Source organism: Alexandromys fortis, unplaced genomic scaffold (assembly GCF_014885135.2).
Source record: "Alexandromys fortis isolate MF-2015 unplaced genomic scaffold, M_Fortis_MF-2015_v1.1 scaffold_4, whole genome shotgun sequence".
Lineage (NCBI taxonomy): Eukaryota > Metazoa > Chordata > Mammalia > Rodentia > Cricetidae > Alexandromys > Alexandromys fortis.
In genome coordinates, this window is record NW_026067944.1 from 20,788,367 (window position 1) to 20,814,063 (window position 25,697).

Sequence of the window (25,697 nt, forward strand, 5' to 3'; positions counted from 1 at the left end):
AGGGGGAGGGAAATGGAAGGCTGGGAGGAGACAGGAATTTTTTTCAATAAAAAAAGAAAAAAATATTAATATAAAAGAAAAAAAAGATGAAATGCCTATAATAGCACAGTGCTGGAATACATGTTTTAACTAAAACTAACAAGGAAAAACAAGCGAGAAAAATTATGTTAACTTGTATTGTGATTATGCATTCATATTACAAATGAAGGAGCTCACTGAATAAAGTATTTTGCCTATTTAAGATTCTAAACTAGTTGGTGAAGTACAGGGATAGGAAGGAATTGTTTAATAGAAATAGGCTCATATACCTAAACAATTGTGTGTCAGATATTTAAGGATTTCCAGAATTCAGCTCCACTTTATCTGTCTAAACAATATGTGGCCAGAGTGGGAATATACAGAATAGAAAGAAATTCTGTAAAGTTTTGGATAACAGAAGCAGGGAAAATGACATAATCTGGGTGTGTCCCAATCTTTAGCGTCACGAACCTGACAGCAGTTCTGGTAGTTTAGTGCGGCATGAGACTCAGCAGGTCTGGTTAGAAGGCCCTGGTCAAAGGATGCCAAAGGTCATTGGAGCCCTCATACCTGAGACTGAAGAGGACATTTCCATCCGGGTGTACACGCAGCATGATGTTCTCCACAGTTGTGTCATGGATGAAGGATCTTTTAGAGTGGACAAAGAAGATATCGGGCACCCAAATCTTTCGAATCAGTCTGTGATCGAAGGTCATGCTTTTGTTTGTAGTGCTAGCAAAGGCGAGTCTTTCATCCTTCCAATAGTGCCTGAGATAAAATGTCATCGTAAAGTCCTGGGCACAGAGAAAGGGACCAGTGTGAACCAGTGCTCTCATCAGCACTTCAGCCTGATGAACTCCCTGAGAGCCACGGTGTTCGTGGCTGTAAGTTATCGTTTGCACTGAAAACTCAGAGAGATGTAGGAAGAAGCTAATCCCTTTCTTTTTCCTCACAACCCTCTTCCACTCCCGTCTCTGACTTCTTCCCATCCCATTCCTCCTTCCCTCTCATCTTCCTTTCTTTCTCTTCCACTTCCTACTTCTTTTTTTTTAACAGAAAGTTTACAGTCTAGATTTAAACCCAGGGTACTGTTGCTTTCGCTTCCTGGGTGCTGGGACTATAGCATATTTAAGAAAAATCTATAGAAGTATTCCCTTTTAAATTTGTTTTTTTTTAAATGTTCATTACTGTGTTAATTTTTAAAAACAGATCTCCCAAATTGAATACACTATAGTCCCACAAGAACGTGAACACAGACAGTGTTTATTAGTGGAAAGCCAGTAGTTGGAAATTCAAGGCTATAGATGGTAATACATTTGATGATAGAAAGGTTACTGTGAAACGGTGGCTTGTACAAGAATCTCCTCTGTAGCTTGTTGAGATGCACACTCCCAAGAAGCAAGTTATCAGCACTCCCAGTTCATTTTGGCTCAGGGATCTGAACTGGCATCGTGTACACCAGCTGTAAGAATATGGCAACAAGCCGTAGAAATCTAAGTTAGCATCCAGTTCTGCACAGCTCAAGGGGCTGAACTGGTATCACGCATGCCAGCTGTAAGAATATAAGGATGAGGAATAAAATCCTATACTAACATTACAGAAAAAAAAAAAACAGACAAAGATTTAGTTTGCAGGCAAATGGATGGAAATAGAAAACACTATCCTGAGTGAGGTAAGCCAGACCCAAAAAGAGGAACATGGGATGTACTCACTCATAGTTGGTTTCTAGCCATAAATAAAGGGCATTGAGCCTATAATTCGTTGTCTTAGAGAAGCTAAATAAGAAGGAGAACCCAAAGAAAAACATATAGTCATCCTCCTGAATATTAACCTTCATCAGGCGATGAAAGGAGATAGAGACAGAGACCCACATTGGAGCACCGGACTGAAATCTCAAGGTCCAAATCAGGAGCAGAAGGAGAGAGAGCACGAGCAAGGAACTCAGGACCGCGAGGGGTGCACCCACACACTGAGACAATGGGGATGTTCTATCGGGAACTCACCAAGGCCAGCTGGCCTGGGTCTGAAAAAGCCTGGGTTAAAACCGGTCTCGCTGAACATAGCGGACAATGAGGACTACTGAGACCTCAAGAACAATGGCAATGGGTTTTTGATCCTACTGCACCTATTGGTTTTGTGGGAGCCTAGGCAGTTTGGATGCTCACCTTACTAGACCTGGATGGAGGTGGGTGGTCCTTGGACTTCCCACAGGGCAGGGAACCCTGATTGCTCTTTGGGCTGACGAGGGAGGGAGACTTGATTGGGGGAGGGGGAGGGAAGTGGGAGGCGGTGGTGGGGAAGAGTCAGAAATCTTTAATAAATGAATAAATAAAAAAAAGAAAGTGAAAAAAAGAATTCATTTAGTTAAATCTGAATTTAGCATTCAGATGTCACAGTTAATATTTTGGTTGGTTGAAAAGAAATTCTTATCATCTGTGTCATTGGGTCTGAATATTAATAATGTGTTTTACTTTTCTGATTACGTTTTAATTTTAACAATTATTTACTTATCTTCCACAACCCAAATGCAAATTTTCTTGCACTAATGTGTATAACATGACTTTGGCATTCATTATACAAACAGAAGCTAAGTCTCAGTTGATTGCAAATAAGTTACCAATTGTTTATCCAGCTACATTGTTTTTCTTAGGTTCCAAAAATGTCCACTGAATGACTACTGAGAATTAACTGTGACACTTAGGTATGGGTGACTGTGGTTTAGAGTGAAGGATAGTAAACAGAACCATTTCTTCAACAACGTGACACTATTTCCCAGGGAATTGTGTGGGTTCCTGGGGGGATTGGCTTAAGAGGCATATACTTGAAATGATATGCTCAGTGTGATCTGGAGGTCATTGGTCAAACACTGAACTTATGAAGTCAGATAGCTTACACTGGTGCCTGCCTTTGAGGCATTAGTATTACTTAGCCAACACAATCTTGAGCACCAAACTGAAGTTTGCTGAGTGGAGAGTAAGACAGAGTTTAAAAGGAGCTCATAGTGAGGCTAAACGGATGGGATGATAATGTATATAATACTAAAAAGGCTAGTCTTTCACACAAAGTGAGGTACAATAGGTGGAGGTCACTCATATTTATAAAGTGTTTTCTAGTTGGCCATGATGAAACCAGCTTATGTTTATCTGATACTGAGCAGCAAAGTAAACCTAATTTAGGGGAGAAAGACAATACCTAGTTTGGGGGTTTGTAGAGAAGAGGCAGATGTCAAGTATAGGCTAGATCACTATGAATGACTTAAATATAATTTACATCCCATTTTAGAATTTCAATAGACAACAAGAAGTATTAATAAGAGCTGCCTTCGGGTGGTCAGGAAGTGTGGCTATTCAAGCCATTGTTTTAGGAGGTCCTTGCCACTATCATTTGGGAATATGATATGAAGTGCTGGGAAAGTGAATGATGTTTAACTTAAGGCCTTTGTGAACTAAATAGATATTGGTGAAGAAAATTTTAAGATCAGATTAGGACACAGAAGATTTTGTTTAGATGCACCTGGAATTTTTGTTATATGCATCTGGAATTTTTATACTTCCTGAAGTTTTTATTCAGTTAGGAGTAAGAATAACTATAAAAGATATATGATTAAATAAGCAGCTGAAAGAGTTATATGACTCAGGAACTTATATTCTTTAGTTCCCTTAAGAGAGTCTTGCAGTCAGGTGGTGGTGGAACATACCTTTAATCTCAGCACTCAGTAGGCAGAGGCAGGCAGATCTCTGTGAGTCTGATGCCAGCCTGGTCAACAGGCTCCAAAGCTACACAGGGAAACCCTGTCTCCAAAAAGAAAGTCTAGCTTTGCTTCCTTTCTTACTTTCTCTCTCATACTTTATCCTTAATTGTGGTATTTGCATATTTATTCATATGTAAAATCTAAATTCAAAGTTATTTCTACAAAATAAGGATACATAATACAGATTATATATCAAAAAGTTTTATTTTAAATATCTATAAGCAACTTTTGAAATTTTCATTAGCTTATACATGTGAAAGCTTCAAATAAAAAGAATGAATTATGAGGATTCATGAATGTAGAATCCCTTGTAGATATTAACAGTTTCTTCAGCTGGAAACAAAATTTAGAATGCAAATACTTCAATTTTCCCCTGTTAATGCAGGAAGTAGTCCTTGATTTTATTGATCACACATGTGGAAGACCCATACGTGGACATTCAAATAGTTGATCTGATCCCAGTTGTGAGTAGAATGTTGGTTACTAGAGCCTGAGAGGAATAGGGAGGTGGGAAAAGGTAGATAAACAGGAGCTAAGTTACAGCATGTCAGGAAGACCTCATGTCATATTATACAGGAAAACCCTGTGTGATATTATACAGGAAGTTCCAGTGTGGTTTTATACAGGAAGTCCCAAAGTGGTATTACAAGAAGACTGACTGCAGGTGTGTGTTTTTCATCATCAATATGCTATGTTGTTGAAATAGGAGTGGCGGGGCTGCATCCCCAGCACCCCGGCCGCCTGCTAGCTCATGCCCGAAATAACAACACACAAATTGTATTCTTTTAAACACTGCTTGCCCAATATATCTAGCCTCTTCTCGGCTAACTCTCGCACCTGGACTAGTCCATTTCTAATAATGTGTGTAAGCACCCCAAAGTGCGCTTACCGGGAAGATTCTAGCCTATGTCCATCCTGAGTCGGAGCTTCATCGCGTGTGTCTCTGAGGGCAGAGCTATCTTGCGTCTCTCAGGAGACAGGAGCATGGAGTCTCTGCTCCACAGAGCAGAGCTATCGAGTCTGTCTGAGAAGTCTTACCTCACCTCCTCTTCCTCCTGTTTACTCCTCCCACCTATGTTTTAACCTATCAGGGCAAGCAGTTTCTTTATTTAATTAACCAATGACCTTCCTCCATCACTATGTATTTCAAAAAACAAGAAGAAAGTTGAGTACTTTTATAGGAAAGTCTGAGAAGATAGCCATGTTTGGATGGGTGTACTGTGCCTTTTATACCTGTCTACCTCATAAATCGCATAACTTTGACATTTCAATTTAAAACACTTTTAACACCTCAGCACAAAAGTCCAGGCTATGATGTTTAATGTGGAAAAGGAAAGATGATTACTACCAGGCTAACAGTTGCAATCTCAAATAATGCTAAGGACCAGCTGGGTAACTTCAATGAAGAGAGACTAAATCTAGAGAGAAGCAGTGTAGTAGGAGGCCACCCAGAACCAAAATAACCACACAGAAACTGTATTAATTAAATCACTGCTTGGCCAATTAGCTCTAGCTTCTATTTGGCTATTTCTTACATATTAATTTAACCCATTTATAGTAATCTGTGTGTCACCACGTGGCTGTGGCTTACCAGGTAAAGTTCTGGCATCTGTCTCCGGCTGGGCTACATGGCTTTTCCCTGAATCTGCCCTTCTTTCTCCCAACATTCAGTTGAGTTTTCCCTGCCAAGCTCTGTTCTACCCTATCAGACCAAGCCTGTTTCTTTATTAACCAATAGTATTCGCAGCATACAGAGGGGAATCCCACATCAAAGCAGCACCTGGAGTCTAGGACCAACACATGGGCACAAAATCCATCTGAAGGCTTCATAGTCAAATCCACTCAGGGGGCACTAAGATGCAAAGCACATCCAAAAGACCCATAATCTTAATGTTACTTGGTGCTGGGTACCTGCTAAGAGTATTTGTTATTTACATGCACACATAATCAAAACAAAGGAAACCCATGTAAAGAGCGCAGAAGAGACAACAAAAATGGGGGTGGGGGTTGCTACTCATCTAGCAGGGTTCCAGGGACAAACCTGACTGGTGCTTCCTGAGATTGAAGAAAAGACAAACACTCACATGGTCAAGCAGAAATCTGGAATTCTGTGGTCTGGGCTTTCTGCTGGAGAAGCCTGTGCATAAAGGACCCTCAATTTGTTTATTATATAGACTTGAATAGACAGGAGGGTTGTTGCACACAGCTGAGCAAGGAAGCTGGTTATTAACATACAGATGGACAAGCAGGCAGGGCTTATAATATACAGCTGGACCAAAGGGGCAGGTTTAGTTAATTTCTGTAGGAACTGTCTCTGTCGGGGAGCAATCTTCAGGCTGTAAATGATGGGGGAGGGATAAGGCTATGCTGGACTTTTCTGCACATACTGTCAATATTTCAGAAGTGGACCTTTGCCATCACTCCTAGGGTCTGAGGCTCTGCGTTTCTGTCAACAGAATAGTTACTTGGGATTTCCCTCATTCAGGGCTTCTTCTGGTCCCTACAGATGCTGACAGTCATTAGGGAAAACCAGGAAAGGACCACCAAAAATGTCCCTTAGAAAGGCGCTGGATTTGGCATGCAAACATAAAGGAAAGGGTTCATCAAAACTCGGACTAGACAAAATTAACATAAAATAAAGAGGTAAAACAAATCCATCTGAAAACCAAGTATGCAAGTACAGAAGCTGGGCCCAGCCTTAACTCTTGTTATAGTATAAAATACCCTCCATGCTGAAAATCACTTAAACGCAGAAATACTTGGAAAGTTACCCAGACAAAGAAAGTCCTTATACATTAAAAATAGGAAAAATGAAATGGAAAAAGTATGGTCGAGGCCATTAAAACATAAAAGTGGCTAAAAATGATGAAACTAAGTTAAAGAAGAGAAAAAGGTAGAAAAAGCAAGTAAAGTCTGGGAGTGGACTGGGAAAAGCTAAAAGGAGTACTGAGAATAAAAGGTAACTATCATGTATTTTCTTTTTAAATTTCTCATCTATGTGAAAATATCTACTTTATTATTTAATAGACATTCCATTAATCCTGTACTTCATTTTCTCTTGTTTTGAAGTTTTTATATGTGTATTTCATGAAATTTTTAAAAAAGTAGCTTTTAGATATTTTCTATTTATTTTTCATAATCTGTAGGATCATATTAGAGTTCACAGCATATAATTCCAGGTGAATTTTACTGGAAGCATGAAATTTGAGAGTAGACATTTAAAAAAAATCTTTTTGGCATATGAGCTGTAACATGTATAGTTATTTTTGCAGACATAAGTTTTGAATTTATTTGTATCCAACAAGTTAGTTTTTCTTTTCTTTTTTCCTTATAATATACATATATATAAAATAATTATATTATCTATTTTTTCATATATGACTACAAATAAAATAGTGATCTTTAAAATAAAAATGTTTTGTGAAAATATAAGTATTACACTGGAAAATAAAACATCAAACTCTTCTGTATTTCTAAAATATACCATGGGATAAACAAAATTTTCTAAATTAAATCATGAATCTTAAAATGCCCTGTTTCTGATAATGGTTACTTAGAGACAAGCGGAGAAACATCTGGAAATAATAAAGCTTGGCATAGAAGTTTATCATTTTATGAACAAGGCCTTGGGGCTGAGATTTCATAGTTTGCAAACTGTATGGCTGTTTTCTAACACACTTGTTTCAACCTGTGGCAGACAGCAAATTTACTACGATATGCTGCAGGAATCCGTAAATGAGAAATCATGAGACAGAATGGGAGGAGAGAATGAGACTGTAGTCAGAGGGAGAAAGAAGGGAATGGGGTGGGGGGAGGAGAGCAATACAACTTCACTATGAGGCCAAGTAGGAAAGACTACTAGCACCGGAAGTGGCTTATTCAAAAACCAAAACCCAATGACCTTAAAATGATCATTTTTCTTCTTTTCCGAAAAAGCTCAATATCCTATGGGAAAACTCACCATGTTGACCTCCGAAATGCTATCGATGCTCTCAACCTGGACATCTATACCAACTGGCACTGGGGAACCTTCAGAAAGAAAAATAATAATTTACTGAGAATGCATTATAATCATTTTGGACATTTTCCAAAACCAAGAAACACCATTGTTCAACAATTGAAGGTGATTTATTTTATCCAATATTTTTACTCATTATTTCCCCTATTTTCTATTGAATCATTTATTATACCCTCAAATATAATAACTAAGGCACATGCATGAATAAATGCTACTTCAATCATCATTGCTCACTTGCTTGGAAAATCCTAAGGATTTCCTTGTACCATATATTCTAAAACGGGTGTTGTCTGTTTTGTTATTCTGTGTTTCGGCTAGTAGGGTTTTAAACAGAAACAATGTTTTGGAAACATATGTAAGAGCATGCCAGATTGTGCATTTTGTATAATAATGGCAGTTCAGTGAGTTTTATAGAGTCCTTGGCTCTGGAAATGTCAAACTCATTTCTCTCTTTCCCCCAGTGTGTCAGCCGTTCTCATTCATGAAGCAGTTGGTGGCCTAGAGATGGACAGATGCTCGAAAGCTATACCAAGGATGTAGACTCAGACAAGTCTTCTTGTAGATCAGTAGTCACAGAGGGCGCAGAGAAGAAGCAAACAGTCTAGGCACTTGTTGGATGAAATACACTCTGATAGAAACTGAAGCAGTCTCAGACAGTGGACTTTAAACTCACTGGCAGCTGGGACTCCTGGAACAGGGTTCCTGAGTCCAGAAATTGTAGAAAACAACCAAGAGAGTCCAAGTCAGACAGCCATTGTGGCTTTTTCCAGTTCCGCTAAGAAGGAATTTCAACATTCCCCTCCCATGCGCCCCAGGATCTCTCTCTCTCTCTCTCTCTCTCTCTCTCTCTCTCTCTCTCTCTCTCTCTCTCTCTCTCTTTCTCTCCTCTCTGTATCTGTAGGAGAATTGCTGTTAATAACTTTATCATTAAATTTTGGGTAAGAAATCTGATCTGCCTTTATCTATGTTGACACAATCCACATGTTTACACATAATCTCTGCATGTATTTTCTTACCATAATAAAGTCATTCTTATTTAAATCGTATTGCCTCATCGAGTTAAAAGAACTTTCAACTATTAATAAATAAAGATTAATCCTGCACAGCTGAGTCCCAGCTATTTAACCCAGATGTTGGGATTTAGATGTATCCATCCTGAGAAGCTTCCATACTTGACTCAAGAATGACTGAGCATGCTCTATGTGACACACATATACACCCAATTCAACAGCCTGCTAGATGCATAATACAGTATAAAACAAGCTAACTCCTTTCCTACTTTTCTGGGACCTCATTAATTCTTGATGCTGCCTTTAGTAACATCAAAATTTCTTTGTTTTTAATTATCATTTGCTACTTAGAAGAATTTCAGCTAGCCAGGTACTTGGCCTGTCACTCAAATATCTTTCTGTCTCACCCTTTTTTAATGCCTTTCTGTGTCATAACCATCTTCTCCGCATATTGGATCAGTTAGCTTGTATGACACTGATTCCATAAATAGTGGTGTTTACCACAGATTCTGACTCCGCATGAACTTGGGAACAGCTTGACATGATTCCTTCGTAGGGTTCAGTGAGGGTGATTTGAATTTGCCCTTTTTCTTGACTTTATAATCAAAAGAAAAATTTATGAAAACATCTCATCCATTGCTCTACTTGGCACTTCATGGTGAATAAATCTTCCCATTAATTCTAATGCTGTCAGGGGATGAGATTTTTTGAAAGGTCTTGAAGGGGTGGCAGAATGTCCAGGATGAAGTGCAAACACAAGTTCATCACTATTATATATTATGCAGTAAGATATATTTCCAAAGGTTGGTTTCTTTCACTATAAAACTCTGCCCAGAGATACTCAAAGAGTACCAACCACTACCGGTCATAAACAGTACAGTTTATAGGCTTAATTGGATCTTAATAAATTAACATTACTTGCTTAGTTATGCAAAAATGCAACTAGAAGGGCACTATTCTTAACCAAACACTCAGGCATACTGGTTATCAAGACATTGTTTTAACACATACATATGTGCGCAAGCACACACACACATGCACACACACACATGCACACACACATGCACACACACACACAATGATTTTATACCACTCATTTTCTGAAGAAACTAGAGAACACCTTGGATTTAGGATCTTTTAAGGACAATTGGGTATTTGAGTCAATGGGTTCCATATCTGTGGTTCTATCAACTTCAATTAAGATCCAATCTGTCTGTGAAATGAACATGTACTGCTTTTTCCTCATCATTATTTTCTGGACAAGCCTTATTAACAACAATTTATACGGCCTCTACATTGTATGAGACATTAGAAGTAAGCTAGAAACAATTGATAGATGATGGAAGAATTAAGATAGGGTATATGCAAGTGCTGTGCCTTTTCATACAAAGGACTTAAACATCTGCACATGTTGGTGTCTTTTTAGAAACAGTGGCAGACTGGAAAATAATCCCTTAGGATATGGAGAGATGGATTTCTCAAAAAAAATTAGAAAACAACCTTCCTCAAAACCTAGTGATACCACTTTTGGGTATAGACCCAAAGGACATGTGCTCAACTATGTTCATAGCAGGAACATTTGTCATAGCCAGAACCTGGAAACAACCCAAATGCCTTTTGACCAAAGAATGGATAAGGAAAATGTGATACATTTACACAATGGAGTACTACACAGGAGAAAAAATAATGACATCTTGAAATTTGTGGGCAAATGGATGGATCTAGAAAACATCATATTGAGTGAGGTAAGACAAATATAATATGTAATCACTCATAAGTGGCTTTTAGACATAAAGCAAAGTAAAATCAGCCTACAATTCACAATCCCAGAGAACCTAGACAACAAAGAGGACCCTAAGATTTGATACATGGATCAAATCTATACGAGAAGTAGAAAAAGCCAATATCTCCTAAGTAAATTGGGAGCATGGGGACCATGGGAGAGAGTAAAGGGGAGGGAGGGATGAAGGGAGGGGAGCAGAGAAAAATATATAGCTCAATAAAAACAATTTTAAAAAAGAAAAAAGATATGGAGAGAAGCTTTGATAATGTTAGCTTTTGTCTCAACTCAGCTGCCAGAATCGAGGTGCTGAACTGACTTTAGCGAAACAAAGAAATCATCATCTGGAAGACTGAAACAAAAAGTTCTTAGTTATAGGAGACATAGTGGGCGGGAAAACATAAATAAAGAAAATGAGCTGCAATTTATAACCCGAGTTAAACAAAAAGCTCCCTAAATTTACATCCTCCTGTTTCCACATAATGAGTCAATTAATCTTCCAATGCTTTATAAAAGTGAAAAAAAAAAAAACCCACCCTGGTAGCAGCTGGTTTTAATGTTAAACCTAATTAGAAAAACACATTAAGGCAAGGGAAGTGCTGAAGTTACATTTAGCTGAGAGGAGAGAAGTATGTTCATGAGCTTGTGCTGTGGACAAGGAGAAGGGAGGGTAGATAAATTAAAGCTTGCTTTTTGTATTCCACAGCCCGATTTCCCAAAAGAAAGCAGCCATTTGAGGACAGAGAAATGAGTCACCATATAAGGTACGGTTCTGGTCAAGCTAAGCAGGTGATCGTTAAAGACTATTTCACAGAGCTAGTAGACAGACACTTCTGCCTGGACTCAGGGATTTTTCCTTCTTGAATGACTCAATAAGCCATCTGAACACAATTTAGCCCAGCCTATAATTGTCAGAAAAGTTCATAATTGTGAGATGATCTGCCACCTGTCACTAAGTACAAGTCACATGTTTCAATTTCATATTTAATAATCTCATAAAATAGCCCCAGGAAAAACAATTTAAGAAGAGATGAATACTTGGCACTGGTATGGATTTTGGTTTATTGATACAAATTTAAGGTCAATTTTGTTAATGTATATTTCTACTCTTGTTTAAGATATTATGTTTATACAACTCATTTAAAAATGTAATGTATAATTAAGAAATACAGATTAATAAGTAGTCATTTATAAAAATAGTCAAACTTGTAGTTACGTTAGTTAGGTTTTCTAGATATACAGAGATATATTTCAGTTAGATAGATAATTTTCAACACTACAAAGACTATGGAATATGGCATGTAAAATGTTTTAAGAATTTAGACTTTTCTAAGCTTCTGTAAAGCAAAGGACACGGTCAGCAAAACAAAACGACAGCCTACAGAATGGGAAATGATCTTCAATAACCACACATCAGACTGGTCTCCAAAATATACAAAGAACTCAAGAAATTGGTCACCAAAAGAACAAATAATCCAATAAGAAAATGGAGTACAGACCTAAACAGAGGAATCTAGAATGGCTTAAAAGACACTTAAGGGAATGTTCAACATCCGTGGCCATCAGAGAGATGCAAATTAAAACTCTGAGATTCCATCTTACACCTGTAAGAATGGCCAAGATCAAAAACACTGATGACAACTTATGCTGGAGAAGTTGTACGGAACTTCTCTGCATTGCTGGTGGGAATGCAAAGTGGTACAGCCCGTTTGGATGTCAGTGTGGTGATTTCTCAGAAAATTAGGAAACAACCTTCCTCAAGACCCAGTAATACCACTTTTGGGTGTATATCCAAAAGATGCTCAATCATACCCTAAGGACATGTGCTCAACTATGTTCATAGCAGCATTGTTTGCCATAGGCAGAGTCTGGAAACAACCTTAATGCTCCTCGACCAAAGATTGGATAAGGAAAATGTGGTACATTTACACAACAGAGTACTACACAGCAGAAAAAAATAATGACATCTTAAATTTTGCAGGCAAATGGATGGATCTAGAAAACATCATATTGAATGAGGTAACTCAGACCCAGAAAGACAAATATCCCATTACTCACTCATAAGTGGTTTTTATACACAAAGCAAAGAAAACTAGCCTACAATTCATAATCCCAGAGAATCTAGACAGCAATGAGAACCCCAAGAGAGATATGCACAGATCTAATCTACATGGGAAATAGAAAAGGACAATATCTCCTGAGTAAATTGGGACCATGGGGAACATGGGAGAGGGTTGAAACAGAGGGGAGAGAAGGCAGGGGATCAGAGAAAAAAATATATAGCTCAATAAAATCAATAAAAAATAAAAAAAGGAATTTAGATTTTCTAAACAGTGAAACATGTCTGCTTCTGGCATCACCAATCACTTCAAGAGGATGATGATCATCAAGAATCTCCTTATGGAGTTTGCTAGTAATTTGGGCAAGAAACTGCTCTTTCCTGGATTGTTTGATGGTATTCTGTATAAACTGGACATGCAGGACCCATAGAAAAATTACTACTGAAGTTGCCAAAAGAAGGTGAGATGGTCCTTCAGGGTTCCTGCTTCATGAGAGAATCTGCCAGACATTCTGCAGGAGACAGAAGAAAGAACTGCCAATATAGGAGAAACAGTGTTTCAAATTCCTGCTTCATGGAAAAGTCTGCTGGATACTATGGATCTGTAGGCTGAAGATGGATGCCCCAACATTACAGAAGAACATTGGGTGACTGTCCAGGCAGCAAGATGTCTCTGTCAATTCTAGAACTTTGGAAGTTGCTTACAATGCACTGCCTATTTATTTAGGTAATACTATATTCTTCTGGGATCTTTGGGGAGTTAAAGACAGATAATTATAATTTTCCTTAGGTATGATAAAAATAAATTAGATATGAAACTTTAGACTCATAAAGAAATATCATAACTGTAATTCTTATTTGATACCTGTTTTGTATATGTAATTTTACTATGTTAAAGTTAAAACCTTCCTTTTTATTTAGACAGAAAAGGGAAGATGATGTAGAATTCTCCTCTGTATTCTGTGAATATGTTTTATTACCGTTGGTTAATGAAGAAGGTGCTTCGGCATATAACAGGGCAGAATATTGCCTAGCTGAAAGAGATATATAGAGAAAGTAGGAAGAGTCAGAGAGATGCTACGTAGTTAGGGAAGGAGACAGACGCTAGACTCTTACCAGTAAGCCACAACCTTGTGCCCATACAAAGACTGATAGAAATGGGTTAATATAAGATGTAAGAATTAGTTAATAAGAAGCCTGAGATAATAGCCCAAGCAGTGTTATAATTAATATAGTTTCTGTGTGAGTATTTGAATCTGGGGATGAAAGAGCAGTCTCTGCTTACATTTTAGAAAGCATATCTTTTAGAACGCTTATCATGTGTTTCCTAACAATCAGGCAAAGAAGAATTTTTTTCCTCTTTTCTGGAGGTGAGAAGGGTGCACAGGGTGGAGGATGAAAGTGTAAACATTTTACCTTGAAAGGAGGGTGCAGGCTTTGCATTCTGCAGACTCCATAGCCACTCACCTGGGCATCCCGTTACCATGCAGAGCTACAGTGCAGGCTTTGGACCTGAGCTTCAGAATTGAGATGGACTCCTTGGTGTTTCCGCTAATTCTTGAAACATATTGAACGATAGGTGTCTGTGGATTGTTTGCTGTGAGGTCCACTAATAAGTATAGCCATCTCTCTCTCTTTATTGCTAATGTCCTTATAAAAGACCCTATTGAACAACAACAACAACAACAACAACAACAACAACAACAACAACAACAACAGCACCTCTTCCTCTATCCCAGAGAACAACCTAATTGAGGAACCAACTTCAGGAATTATGGCTTGAAGTCATTGCTAGAGCAGGAAAACAACTGAAGCGGGTGAAGGGCATACAGATAGGAAAGGGAGACATCAGTGCGCCCTTCCCTAAAGACTCCACCTGAAAAGCACCTACAGCTGATGCACTTCCAGCAAGGCTATCAAAATTAACACACAAAACCCAGCAGTAGCCCTCTGTATACAGATGACAAACACATTGTGAAAGAAATCAGTAAAAACAGTACCATTCACAATAGCCTCAAAACAGACAAACAAATAAAATAAGTAAATAACAGATAAATCAGCCAACCAATCTTGAATTCCTTTCGAAAAGATTCATGATGCATCCATCCTTTTTCCATGGATGAGGCCAGTTTCTACCAATTCATGTGCGCCTGGCGCCCCCTAGTGGCCTCAAGGGATACAACGCCGAGCTTCTTTTCCTGACTTTTTTGAAACCCAGAATGGAGGAATCTGCTACAGTTCACCTGCACCATAGTTGTAAACTATATTATCCAAACTCTGGAAAATTCTTTTCTGAATGAGCACAAGTTTATTGAAAATTCTAGTTATGAGTTGTGGAGTCTTTTGAAAGACTGTCAGAGAAATAGTGAGGTAGAGAAAGAAGAAGGGGAGCTTCAGAAGGACAGTGAAATGAATACCTTTTGCTTTTAAATTAGCATTTTTACTTATTCTTTGATAATTTTACACACACACACACACACACACACACACTGTATTGTGATTATATCCACACCATTGCCACATTCCCTCATTGGATCCCAACGTTAATCCTGACCACTCCCCAAGTCCTCTTCCTTATTTTTTCTCTTTGAAAAGTCAAATCCAATTAGTTGTGCCAGCATGAACATGGGCAGACTTTCAGTAGTCACGTCCTCCAGGAAGAATGATGCTGTCTCCTGAGGGAGACATCAACTGTCAATAGCTCCTCAGCTCAACACAAAGCCACAAGATCCCGTCTCCCACCCATTCTGGAATAATTGACTGGTTTGATCCTGTGCTGCGCTTGTACAGGTATGTTCTCTGATCAGATATGGGGCTTAATCCACGGTAGGAAATTGTTTCCTAGCACTGCAAACCTGATAATAGTCACTGGGGATGACATTAGATGGTAGGAGGGGAAGGCATTGTCAACTGCCTTCTAGCCAAGCACATTTATACCTACAGACCAGTGTGTGTACCAGTGCTGCTCCCAGCCTGGGTCACAGAAGCTTCTTTCGGCAGTGGGTAGCAGTCAGTCCAAAGCCTCATAACTTCTCAGAATGCTGAGAATGTGCAACTGTTGAGTGCTCAGCACTAAATAAGAGTATCTTTAAACCTGATTAATTTCCAGGCTTCTACGACTGTAAATTGCAATTTAATAACTGTGATAAATACTCTGGAAATCAAAAAGTAACAAACTCACCAGGACTTAAATCTGATGATGTTATGTTAACCCGGTGGCTCTCAGTGTGTGATTCTCAGAGCCACAGCATCAGCACCATTGACAGTGCAGTGTCAGCAGCATCTGCCAGTTGTGCAACTCTCAATCTCCCTCACCTAGATCTAGTGGGTCAGGGATGCTGGAGATGGGGTCCAGGGTCCTGACTGGTAAAAGCCTTCCCTACTGTTCTCATGATCAGGACAGTCTGCGTCACTAACGAAATAGAGTTTAAATCAGATCTTTAGAATAGCAACCCAGTGGTTTCTGGAAAATTACCAAAGAAAACCAGTGGTTGGGAGATTGCCTATCAGGTAAAGTGTAAGGCTAATAACCAAAGTTTGGATCTCCAGCACTCATATAAGTGCTGGATAGACATGGCAGACTGTCTACAATTGCAGCACTGGATCCCCTGAGGAAGCTGCCTAGCCAAACTAGCTATACCAAGAAGCTCTGCATTCAACTGAGAGGTATTGCCTCAATGAATAATGAGTATTGATCAAGGAAGAGTCCTCAAATAGCTCTGGACTTCTGAATGCATATGTAATCATGTGAATCCACATTGGCACATGTGATCTCACATCTGTGTGGACACACATATACACAGAACATACTGACACATAAAAAAAAGAGAGAAAAATCACACCAAGCCACAACAAACCAAAAACAGCCCTTCAGATAACAGGCTTAATAATTTATTTTTTTCCATTAACACGTCAACTTTCCACGGCATCTAGAGGCCTGCCTGCTTCTCTTGGCTGTGAGCATATGCAACGATTATCACATTTCTTCCAATTCTCACTGGTTGTTCATCCAAGCTTTGGGGCTGCTTTATTGTCAGAGGGTCTTGGTTTTTTATTCATCTTTTACCCTTCCCTTGTTTGCATATTCCAGCATTTTGAAAAGTTGTCAGTTTGAGAATTGTAGGGGGTGAGATTTTGTTTCCATAAAACATACAAGCAAACAAACAAAAACCAACCAGGCAAACTCAAAGAAATTTAGTTTATCTGAAAGGTGTCAAGCTCCCTGTACATCTCTGGAAAACATGGCCTTTCAGTGATGAAACCTTGTAGAAGAGCTGCAAGGGAAGAACACTAAGCTCTACAAAGCTCCCCTCTAGGGCCCTGCTCCACCATCCCCACCTGCCACGACATCTTGCTTCAGCCACTTACTACTTGGGATGCTTTCTAACCTCCCTACCTTGGGTTTTTACACTGGGATATGAAGGTTCAAGATGGTGCCATGACTGTGAAGGTAAATGGTACAGAACATAAAAGGCTTAACACAGTGCCAGATATTAAAAAAGTTTGAATTGCTAAAACATTAAAAAGGAGGAAAATAAACTCAGCAGAGCAAGTGGTGGCATTGGATATTGCTATTGTTCTACCATCAAAGCCAGACATTATAGCTTGTAGGAATAATCGGTGAGATTCTACAAATTAGCGTCCTGCCATCCCATTCAGCTTAGAGTAGAAAGAGCAAGTTGCCATGTTGCAAATCTATGTGTCTTCTAAAATTGAGCACATTCTATTGGCAAGGATGTCAAAAATAGAAAAAAAAAGGAGTTTGAATGTCAGTATAAAATGTATATGTTACCACTTTTTCCCAGTCAAGGGAAGATAATCATACAGGTATTTGAAAGTATTTACTTATTTAATTACTTACTTACTTTAGCAGATGGCATTGATTGATGCTTCAGTACCAATCACGTCATTTTTTTTTTTAAATCCCATCTTGAGAGTGTGGTAGACTTTGGCCTGGGTTTTTGATGAAAACACTCACCTCCAAATCCAGGCCTTGTGGAGAAATCATGGTCCTCAATGTGTAACAACTGCTCACGTTTTAAGGGCCAGACTTTCGTACTGTCGTCTTTCCTCATTCTGGTTTCCCTTACGCTGTTCCTCCGAGAAAAAGATTCATATATATCATCTTAGTTAGGGTTACTTTCACTGTGATGACACGCCATGGCCACAGCAACTTGTGGAGGAAAATGTCCATTTGGTGTATGCGTCTGTAAAACTCTAGGATAACTGGAAAGCCATTTCTGAATATTCTGAAGCCATTTTGAACCCTCTCAGCCTCCATGCCTTAGTGCTACCCCTCCCCTGGGAAGCAAGGACCTAACAGCTACGCATGCACATACTGAAATGTTGGGAACTTTCCATCTCCCCGAGTCCTTGTGACTGTTCTCCAAATAGAGCTCCGTTCCTGAAAATGGGACAAGATAACCCAAAGATGTCCACTGATGGACCCTGTAGAGACATTTTTCTCAATTGAGGTTTCCTCCTTTCAGATAGATTTAGTTTTTGTTAAATTGACACAAAACCAGTTAGTACAAAATATTTTAAAAGATACATTTATTTATTCATTCTTAGTATTCATCTTGCTCAACGTAGAATGTCCTGAAATAAACACATAGAATTTCATCTTGTTAGCTCAGATTAAGCCAAATATCTGCCAACATTTGTATTTTTGCCATATAAGGGTGGAGGGAGCAGGCAGGTAAGACAAGTTTAGAGTGCTTGAAATAGAAAACCAAAAGGATTTACTACCTAGACAGACACCATTTCTCACAGTACATATGTTAGATGAGAAACGGTAGGTGAGTAAAGGTGATCAAAGGTCAGATTCACAGACACCCATATCAGCTAAGGCAAGCTTTGAGGAAACGGCGCCTGGGGGCGCGCATGTCAGCACGACTCCTTGAAGAAACAACCTGGGAATGGGTACAACAAGCACCCAAGAGACTTGACATTGTGTGGACAATCGCTGCCTTAAAGCAGTGAGGAGGAGAAAACAGAAAACTGTAAACTGATGAAAACAGGGCTTTCAAAGCCAGAACAAGCAGAGACTGTGGGACAGACAGAGATGGCAGGTAGAAGACCAGAAGGAGATTGCAGCTAGAAGGCCTACTGGAGTTTGTAGGGCTCAAAGGTTGTTGGACCTGGGCAAACCCGACAATGGAATAGGCAACTATTTCTACCTCTCCTTCTCTAGGTCGAAGTGCTCATGGCTTAGCTCCTTTCTGTGGTGTGCTATGTGGAAACAGTCCTGTCTCTCTGGGCATCTGTGAGTGTGAGCAAGGGAATGGGACAAAGGGAAGACTTTTCTGCCGTCCCACCATTTCCTAGGAGCATGGATGCAAATTTTAATAAAACAGTTTTTAGAAGCGATTTATTTAATGTTTTTTCTTGCCACACTTTTCATTGATTGATTGATTGATTGATTGTGTGTGTACACATAAGCATATGCTTTCTTGTGGTTCCCATAACACTGTTGTGTAGGACAGAAGACAACTTGTAGAATTCTCTTGTCTTCTTCCATCATGGAGGTCCTAGAGATGAAACCAAGGTGCACACCCTGGGTAGTATTCACTAAATAATCTCTCTAGCATTGGATGCATTTTCTTGGCTCAAGAAAATGACTCTGACTATGAGAATTTCACACCCCGAAGCAGCTGATGGAAGAGGGTTTGTGAGATGGTCCAGTATGATCTCTCAATAGGGTGGATCCTGGACGAATTCTCAGGGATTTAGAGATGTATTCTTTTTTCTAATACTATGAATAGATAAGTTTGGGAAAGGAATCTCTTTTGGCTAGAAGGCAATGGATTTGAATTTAAATATATTGAATCTTTATATCCTGTGAATAATTGAACATAGAACTATTTCTCCCAAGAATCTAGAATAAACTAGGGAAAACCTTCTAAGGAGCTAGGATAAACTATTTATTAAAAATAATGATAGAGGACTGGAGAGATAATCAGTCATAAGGTAATTCCCGAGTAGGCATGGGAACCTGAGTTTGATCTCTCTAACTACCACCACCAAGTGAGTCATGGTGCCACATGTGTTTGTAATCCCAAAGACATAGACAGGAGGATCCCCAGAGTTTGCTCATCAAACAGTAGCCTAAATGGTGAGCCCAAGTCAATTAGATACCCTCTCTCAAGACAGACGGTAGACAACTCCCAAGGAAGTTCATCTAAGTTTGACTTCTGACCTCCACATATGTGCATATACAAATGCACCCACATAAACACCACCCCACCCATGTATACACTAATAGCAAGAGGTAGCTTCCAAGTAATGCCTACTACATTCAAGACATCAGCCCAGATGTTTGGTACGCATCCAGCTCTTCTGGTTTCCTGGGTCTCTGCCCAGAGTTTCTGATTAAGTAGGTTTGGGGTATAAAATTGCACTTGTAACTTTTTTTTTTTCAGGATAACTTGTTCCTGTAGAAAATAGCACGTAGTTAATAAAAGCTAGCTAGTTGTTTTTGTAAATTAAAAGTGTAGATATAACAGGTAATGGGAAATTTGTAAAAATTACTGCTCTGGTAATGATATTTTGGATACAACAAATAAATGACATGTGACTAATGTGTCTTTCAGAAGCATTCTTCTGCAGGAGACTGAAATACAGATGCATTTTAATTAAGAACCCCGAGTGTGCTGAGCTCAGGCCTGCTGTGAAATGCTCTCATGGCAGCAGAGGGGTACAGGATCAGCGCTTATCTGACCTGCACTGAGTGTTCCATGTTTATTTCATCTGGATTTCCTTTTACCTTAATTTTGTTGCAAGGAGAATATGTGGGCTGTACCCTCAACACAATTTTACAAATTCTTGCACTGTACCATACATGTTTAAATAAATACTTAAAGGAATTGGAGAGATGGCTCAGTGGGCAAGAGTGCTTCCTGGCATGCAAAGGGCAGGAGTTTGGGTCCCAGTTCCCATATGGGGCGACTCAGAGCAGCCTGTGAACTCAGCTTCAAGGGGCTCTGACACCTCTAACTCCATTGGCACCTACATTTACAAACTCCCCTCCAAGAGACAGACACAGAACCCCTCGCCACATAGACATACTCAGACACCCCCATACAGACACACACAGACATTGCCACAGACATACACAAACATCCCCCCCACAAACACACATAGACACTTTTTCAAGACACACACAGTACCCCCCCAACAGACACACACAGATACCCCTATACAGACACACAGAGACACACACAGACACCCCCCACAGACACACACAGTCACGCCCACACAGACACACATAGACACCACCACACAGACACACAGACACCCCATACACAGACACACAGAGACACTTCCCCACAGACACACACAGACACCCCATACACAGACACACACAGGCAAACCCCAACAGACATACACAGATACACCCCCTTGCAGACACACACAGAACCCCCTACACAATTAAAAATTATAAAATAATTCCCCAAACAAATATAAATTGCTTCTATAATTCTTTAATTATACATTTAAAAATACCTAGATATTGATTATTTAGAAGGATATTCTTTCTTTGAAAGTACCCAGTAACTTGAATACCTACATTAAGTATTTAAAAATAAATAAATTCTTCTTTAAATTATCAGAAAATTTATATTATTTTCTAAGAACTTGTATTTTCATNTGCTTCATAGATTTTTCTTACCCATCATACAAATATTTTTGGGAAGAAGATGTGTATATACATTGATAATAACTTTTAAATTTAATATTTCCTTTACAAAGAGAAAAAAATTATATAAATGTTGACTCCTACTAAATTTAAGAATAAAACTTTAGAGAAAATAAATTTGTTAATGAAATGGTGACATATTTTTTCAGTTATTTTATGTGTTAAATGGATCTAGTCATTGTTAGAATGAAACTAGGTTTTGCATAAATCCCCTTTTTATTAGTTTTATAGAAACAAGCACTGAATTTTGTTCAATTGTGTGTGAGTACATTGAATATCAAAAAACTTTTCACATTGTTTGAAAAATGCACCTGAATTATCTGAATGTGACTTTTAAATCATTTTCGGTGATTTATCACCTGACAAATTAACTAGGTTCTTTTTTTTAATTTTGTTAAAAGAAGATGGGAAACAAGCCAGTGTGAAAATGATATGTTACTTAATATAGAATCATTCACTATCTCAACCTCAATATTTATAATTGTCTTTGTTCTCAGGAAGCTTTGTACGAGAGGGACGCACACAACATGGTTAGGAAAGAGAGAGATGCCTGGATTTTGTCACATGAGGCAGAGCAATCGTTAAAGGGAGGTGATGAAGGAGATGGGGTGAGTGTTCAGGTTAGTCTACTTTAATAAAGCAGTCATAAAGAATGGAATCCAGAAATTGTTTAGAAATTGCACTTGAAGACATGCCTTTCAGATAGCTTGCTCGTACCCTTGTAGATACATGACGCCTCATGAATACAGGTGTTTGCTTTGAAAACCTCTGACTTAGTGTTATATATGTTTATAATTATACACAATTGTATATTGTTTATAATGTATGGGATAGTCATTATAAACTGTGTTTTATATTATAAGAGAATACCAGCATTGTTATCTTTTATTGCTTTTGACCACAAAGTACTACAGACACTAAAAAATTATTGCTATAATTTTTTTTTCTTGGTAATATCCAGAACCTTTCCTTTTGATTGAGGACGCTTCTTTTCTGGATCAACAAGGAGCCGTGTTTCTGTGGGGCTTCTAAGATCCCAATCTGTGACTAGGCAAGCAGTAGCCCGAGGCAGGGAGTTTAAAATTTGGGTGATTTCAGGTCCTCTAAAATCTTTGAGGCCATATTAGAACTAAGAATTAAAACATTTTAGCATTGCCTGGGGAGGATCAAACATCTTTCTGGCACACTTGAAATTTTATAAGTGGATGTAAACAAAACTCTCTTATGATGTCTATGAAATGTGGAAATTACTCAAAGAAAGTATAAAATTATTTCTAAACTCAAGCCTTTGACATGGCGACATAAAGAAGGTATTCCCTTATAACGATTAAAAGTGCTTTTTTATTTTTATTCATCAGGTAATTGTGTAAACATTGTGGCTTCTGGTTTTGTATTTTGTAGGATTCCTGAGTATATGAGCAAGTAAATTTCTGAGTCTTGTCTGTTTACTGTGCCTTTTCTTGGGCTCTTTTCCTTCTGTTTGTTATATCTTACTCTGACTTGTTTATCTTTTCTATTTCAGTATTATTAATTTTAGATGCTTCTTTGTTCGCTAACAAGACAGAAAAGGGGTGTATCTGGATGATAAGGGAGGTGGGAAGGAACTGGGAGGAGTGGAAGGAGAGAAAACTGTAATCAGGGTATATTAAAATATAGTATTTGGGGAAGCCTGAATCCATGTTTCCAGGTCATGGTCACTTTAAAAAATGTTTAGCATAAGAAAATGTTATTTTTGATGGAAAGTAATATTTTTATAATCTGAATGAAAATAAATAGCCTGATTTATATAATATATACAGATCTGACTGACTGAAAGAAGGGCTCAGAATAATTGATACAAACATAAAGCAAGGTGCAAAGTGTGCAATTTTCTAACAAAGACTATATCTTCCTTTTGCCTCCATTCAGTTAGTGTTCTTGTATTATAAGGGGCAGATTGTTAATCAGTTGTACCATTACTTGTTGTGGGTAATCAGGTTGGGTATCGAGCAAAAAACTGCACAACATTTATTTACAGGAAAAGTATGGAGAAGCCTAGCCTAAACAGGCTCAACTGTATTTTTGCCAAATGCTTTAACATTTGCATGAGTGAATGCTGATAGCAGTGTAGGAACTGGATCTTGGATTACTGTGTTTACTCAGGGAAAGTGCTTAGCTTCTTTAGGTTCACCAGGTGCCTCTGTTTCATCCTAAGTGGCTGTTTTGAACCAGGGTGGTGGTTTACACGATCCTCAGTGCCCTAGAGGATTGCTCACTGCAGAACACATGCAGCAGATATAAATTTTAATGAATCATATTTTGGCTTGTGGCCTGAAGGGCTCTTCAGTTAGTACACAGAGAAGTGGAAAACAAGCATTTGGAACTCAGAGAACAGAAACCCGAGTGTTTCCCCTGGAGGAAACCTGACCTATAGAACCCGTAAGTTGTTTTTCTTTTAAAAGGAAATAAAAAGAGGCATTTAACCTCAGGAAAAAGGTCCCTCCTTACCAGAAAGACTTTGTGTTCCCTGTTGACTTAAACAGCGTAGTAAGCAGTAAATCTAGCTTTTTAAATTTATTGCTCTTGTTTACAGTTTCATACACGCACACCTTGCACACTGACCACTTTTACTTCCCACCTCCCCACCATACAAGCAAATCTCTCTCCCATGCACAGGTCTAATTTTTTATAACCCATGGAGGTTAACCAGGCTATCTGGAGCTATCAGTTGGAGGCTGGTGGGTTGAACAAAAAGACACAGAACTAAAGACAGCGATTCCTTCTCTCCTGGAATCTGCTGATGGCCAATAGCTCAGAGGTAAAGGCAAAGCCTTCTGGGTCACCCCCGCCTTTCTTGGTTGATCGTTGGCAGGGCTTGCCTTGTGTGTGCCCAGTGCAGCTAACTCCCTCCTATTGATGTAGGTGAATGATGACACTAGTTGTGTGATTTTTACCCCCCCCCTACAGCTACGGTGACATGGATGCAGACTAGTATGATGGAATAGCTCTTATCGTAATTTATCCTTTCCTTCCGTTAGCATCTATTGACAGCCAGAAAAAAATATCGCCTTAAATGATAGATGATAATTAATATACTTTCCATTTATTATTGGAAACAACCTGAAACAAACAAAACCAAAAATCACACATAGTCTGACATAATATTTCATTCATGCTTAATTTCTTTAGAGAGGATCCAGAAAGAAGCTAAACTTAACTAGACCCTGTGTCATCTCAGGTCTGTGGTCGGAGAACAGACTGGAAGAAAAGTGTAGGAGGTACACTTTCAAAAGCAGGACCGAGGGGGCTGGAGAGATGGCTCAGCGGTTAAGAGCACTGCCTGCTCTTCCAAAGGTCCTGAGTTCAATTCCCAGCAACCACATGGTGGCTCACAACTATCTGTAATGAGGTCTGGTGCCCTCTTCAGGATACAGACAGACTATTGTATACATAATAAATAAATAAATAAATATTAAAAAAAAAGCAGGACCGAAGTGACAGTAGTAGATTCTCTTCTCAGGCCCATGACCCCATGAGTTCCGGGAAGTTGGCTGGGTCCAGTACCAGACATGCTTTCTCTCCTGTTGAGTGGGCCTTTCAGTCCGGTCAGACAGCTGTTGGTTGGCACCAACATGGGAGTGACACACACTTAATGCACCTTTACCTATATCTTGCCATGTCGGTCATTGTCATGGCTCATGGTGGAAAGATCGTAAGAGACAAATAAGAGGAAGTCCTCTGTGAAGTCTTCTAGAAATGACTGCATCGACAAGACGGGAAGAATGGCAGTGTCAGTGGACATGCGAATGTGGAAGGTGGAAGATTTCATGAAATCCCACTCCTAGCAAAGAACTAAAAGTGACTAATGATGGCTGAGAGAAGGAGCCCCCTTATTGGTTGTCCAACAAAGACTTGTCAACCCTGAAACCATATACATGCAGATAATAAAAACTGAACTCATAATGGTTATATTCATATATTTGTGTATAAACATATGTACACACATATACATATGTATACACACATCATATACTCATATGTACATATACACATGTATATACACACATATACATGCATTCACATATACACAATATGTACATACATACACATACACATGTGTATGTGTGTTTGTGTAACAATAATAATAAAAGAAAAAGAGTCTATCAACTTGAGAGTTTGTTGGGGCATTGGAGGGATTGAAGGGAGGAAAAGGAAGGGGAAAATGATGTAATTCTATTTCAACTAGAACATATTTAAAAAGCACAAAGAAGACCAGGAATCGTGACTGCAGTTTCTGTCTTCTTTAAACCTGAGGATTCTGAAGGTATTGGTTAAATGTTTTGTTCTTTTTCCTGATCTGGTGGGTGAGTGTTTCATGAATATG

General features: G+C 38.8%; 1 protein-coding gene across 1 annotated transcript in view; it reads right to left on the reverse strand.

Annotated features, from left to right (window-relative positions):
* The window catches only part of Gabrr3 (gamma-aminobutyric acid type A receptor subunit rho3), a 48,432-nt gene that overhangs the window by 21,887 nt on the left and 848 nt on the right, over window positions 1-25,697 (reverse strand). The window contains exons 2-4 of the mRNA XM_050149010.1: window positions 17,615-17,727; window positions 7,731-7,798; window positions 589-812 (exon numbers count right to left, since the gene is read on the reverse strand). Of these exons, the coding sequence (XP_050004967.1) occupies window positions 589-812; window positions 7,731-7,798; window positions 17,615-17,727 (405 nt within the window). The remainder of the gene's footprint in view (window positions 1-588; window positions 813-7,730; window positions 7,799-17,614; window positions 17,728-25,697) is intronic.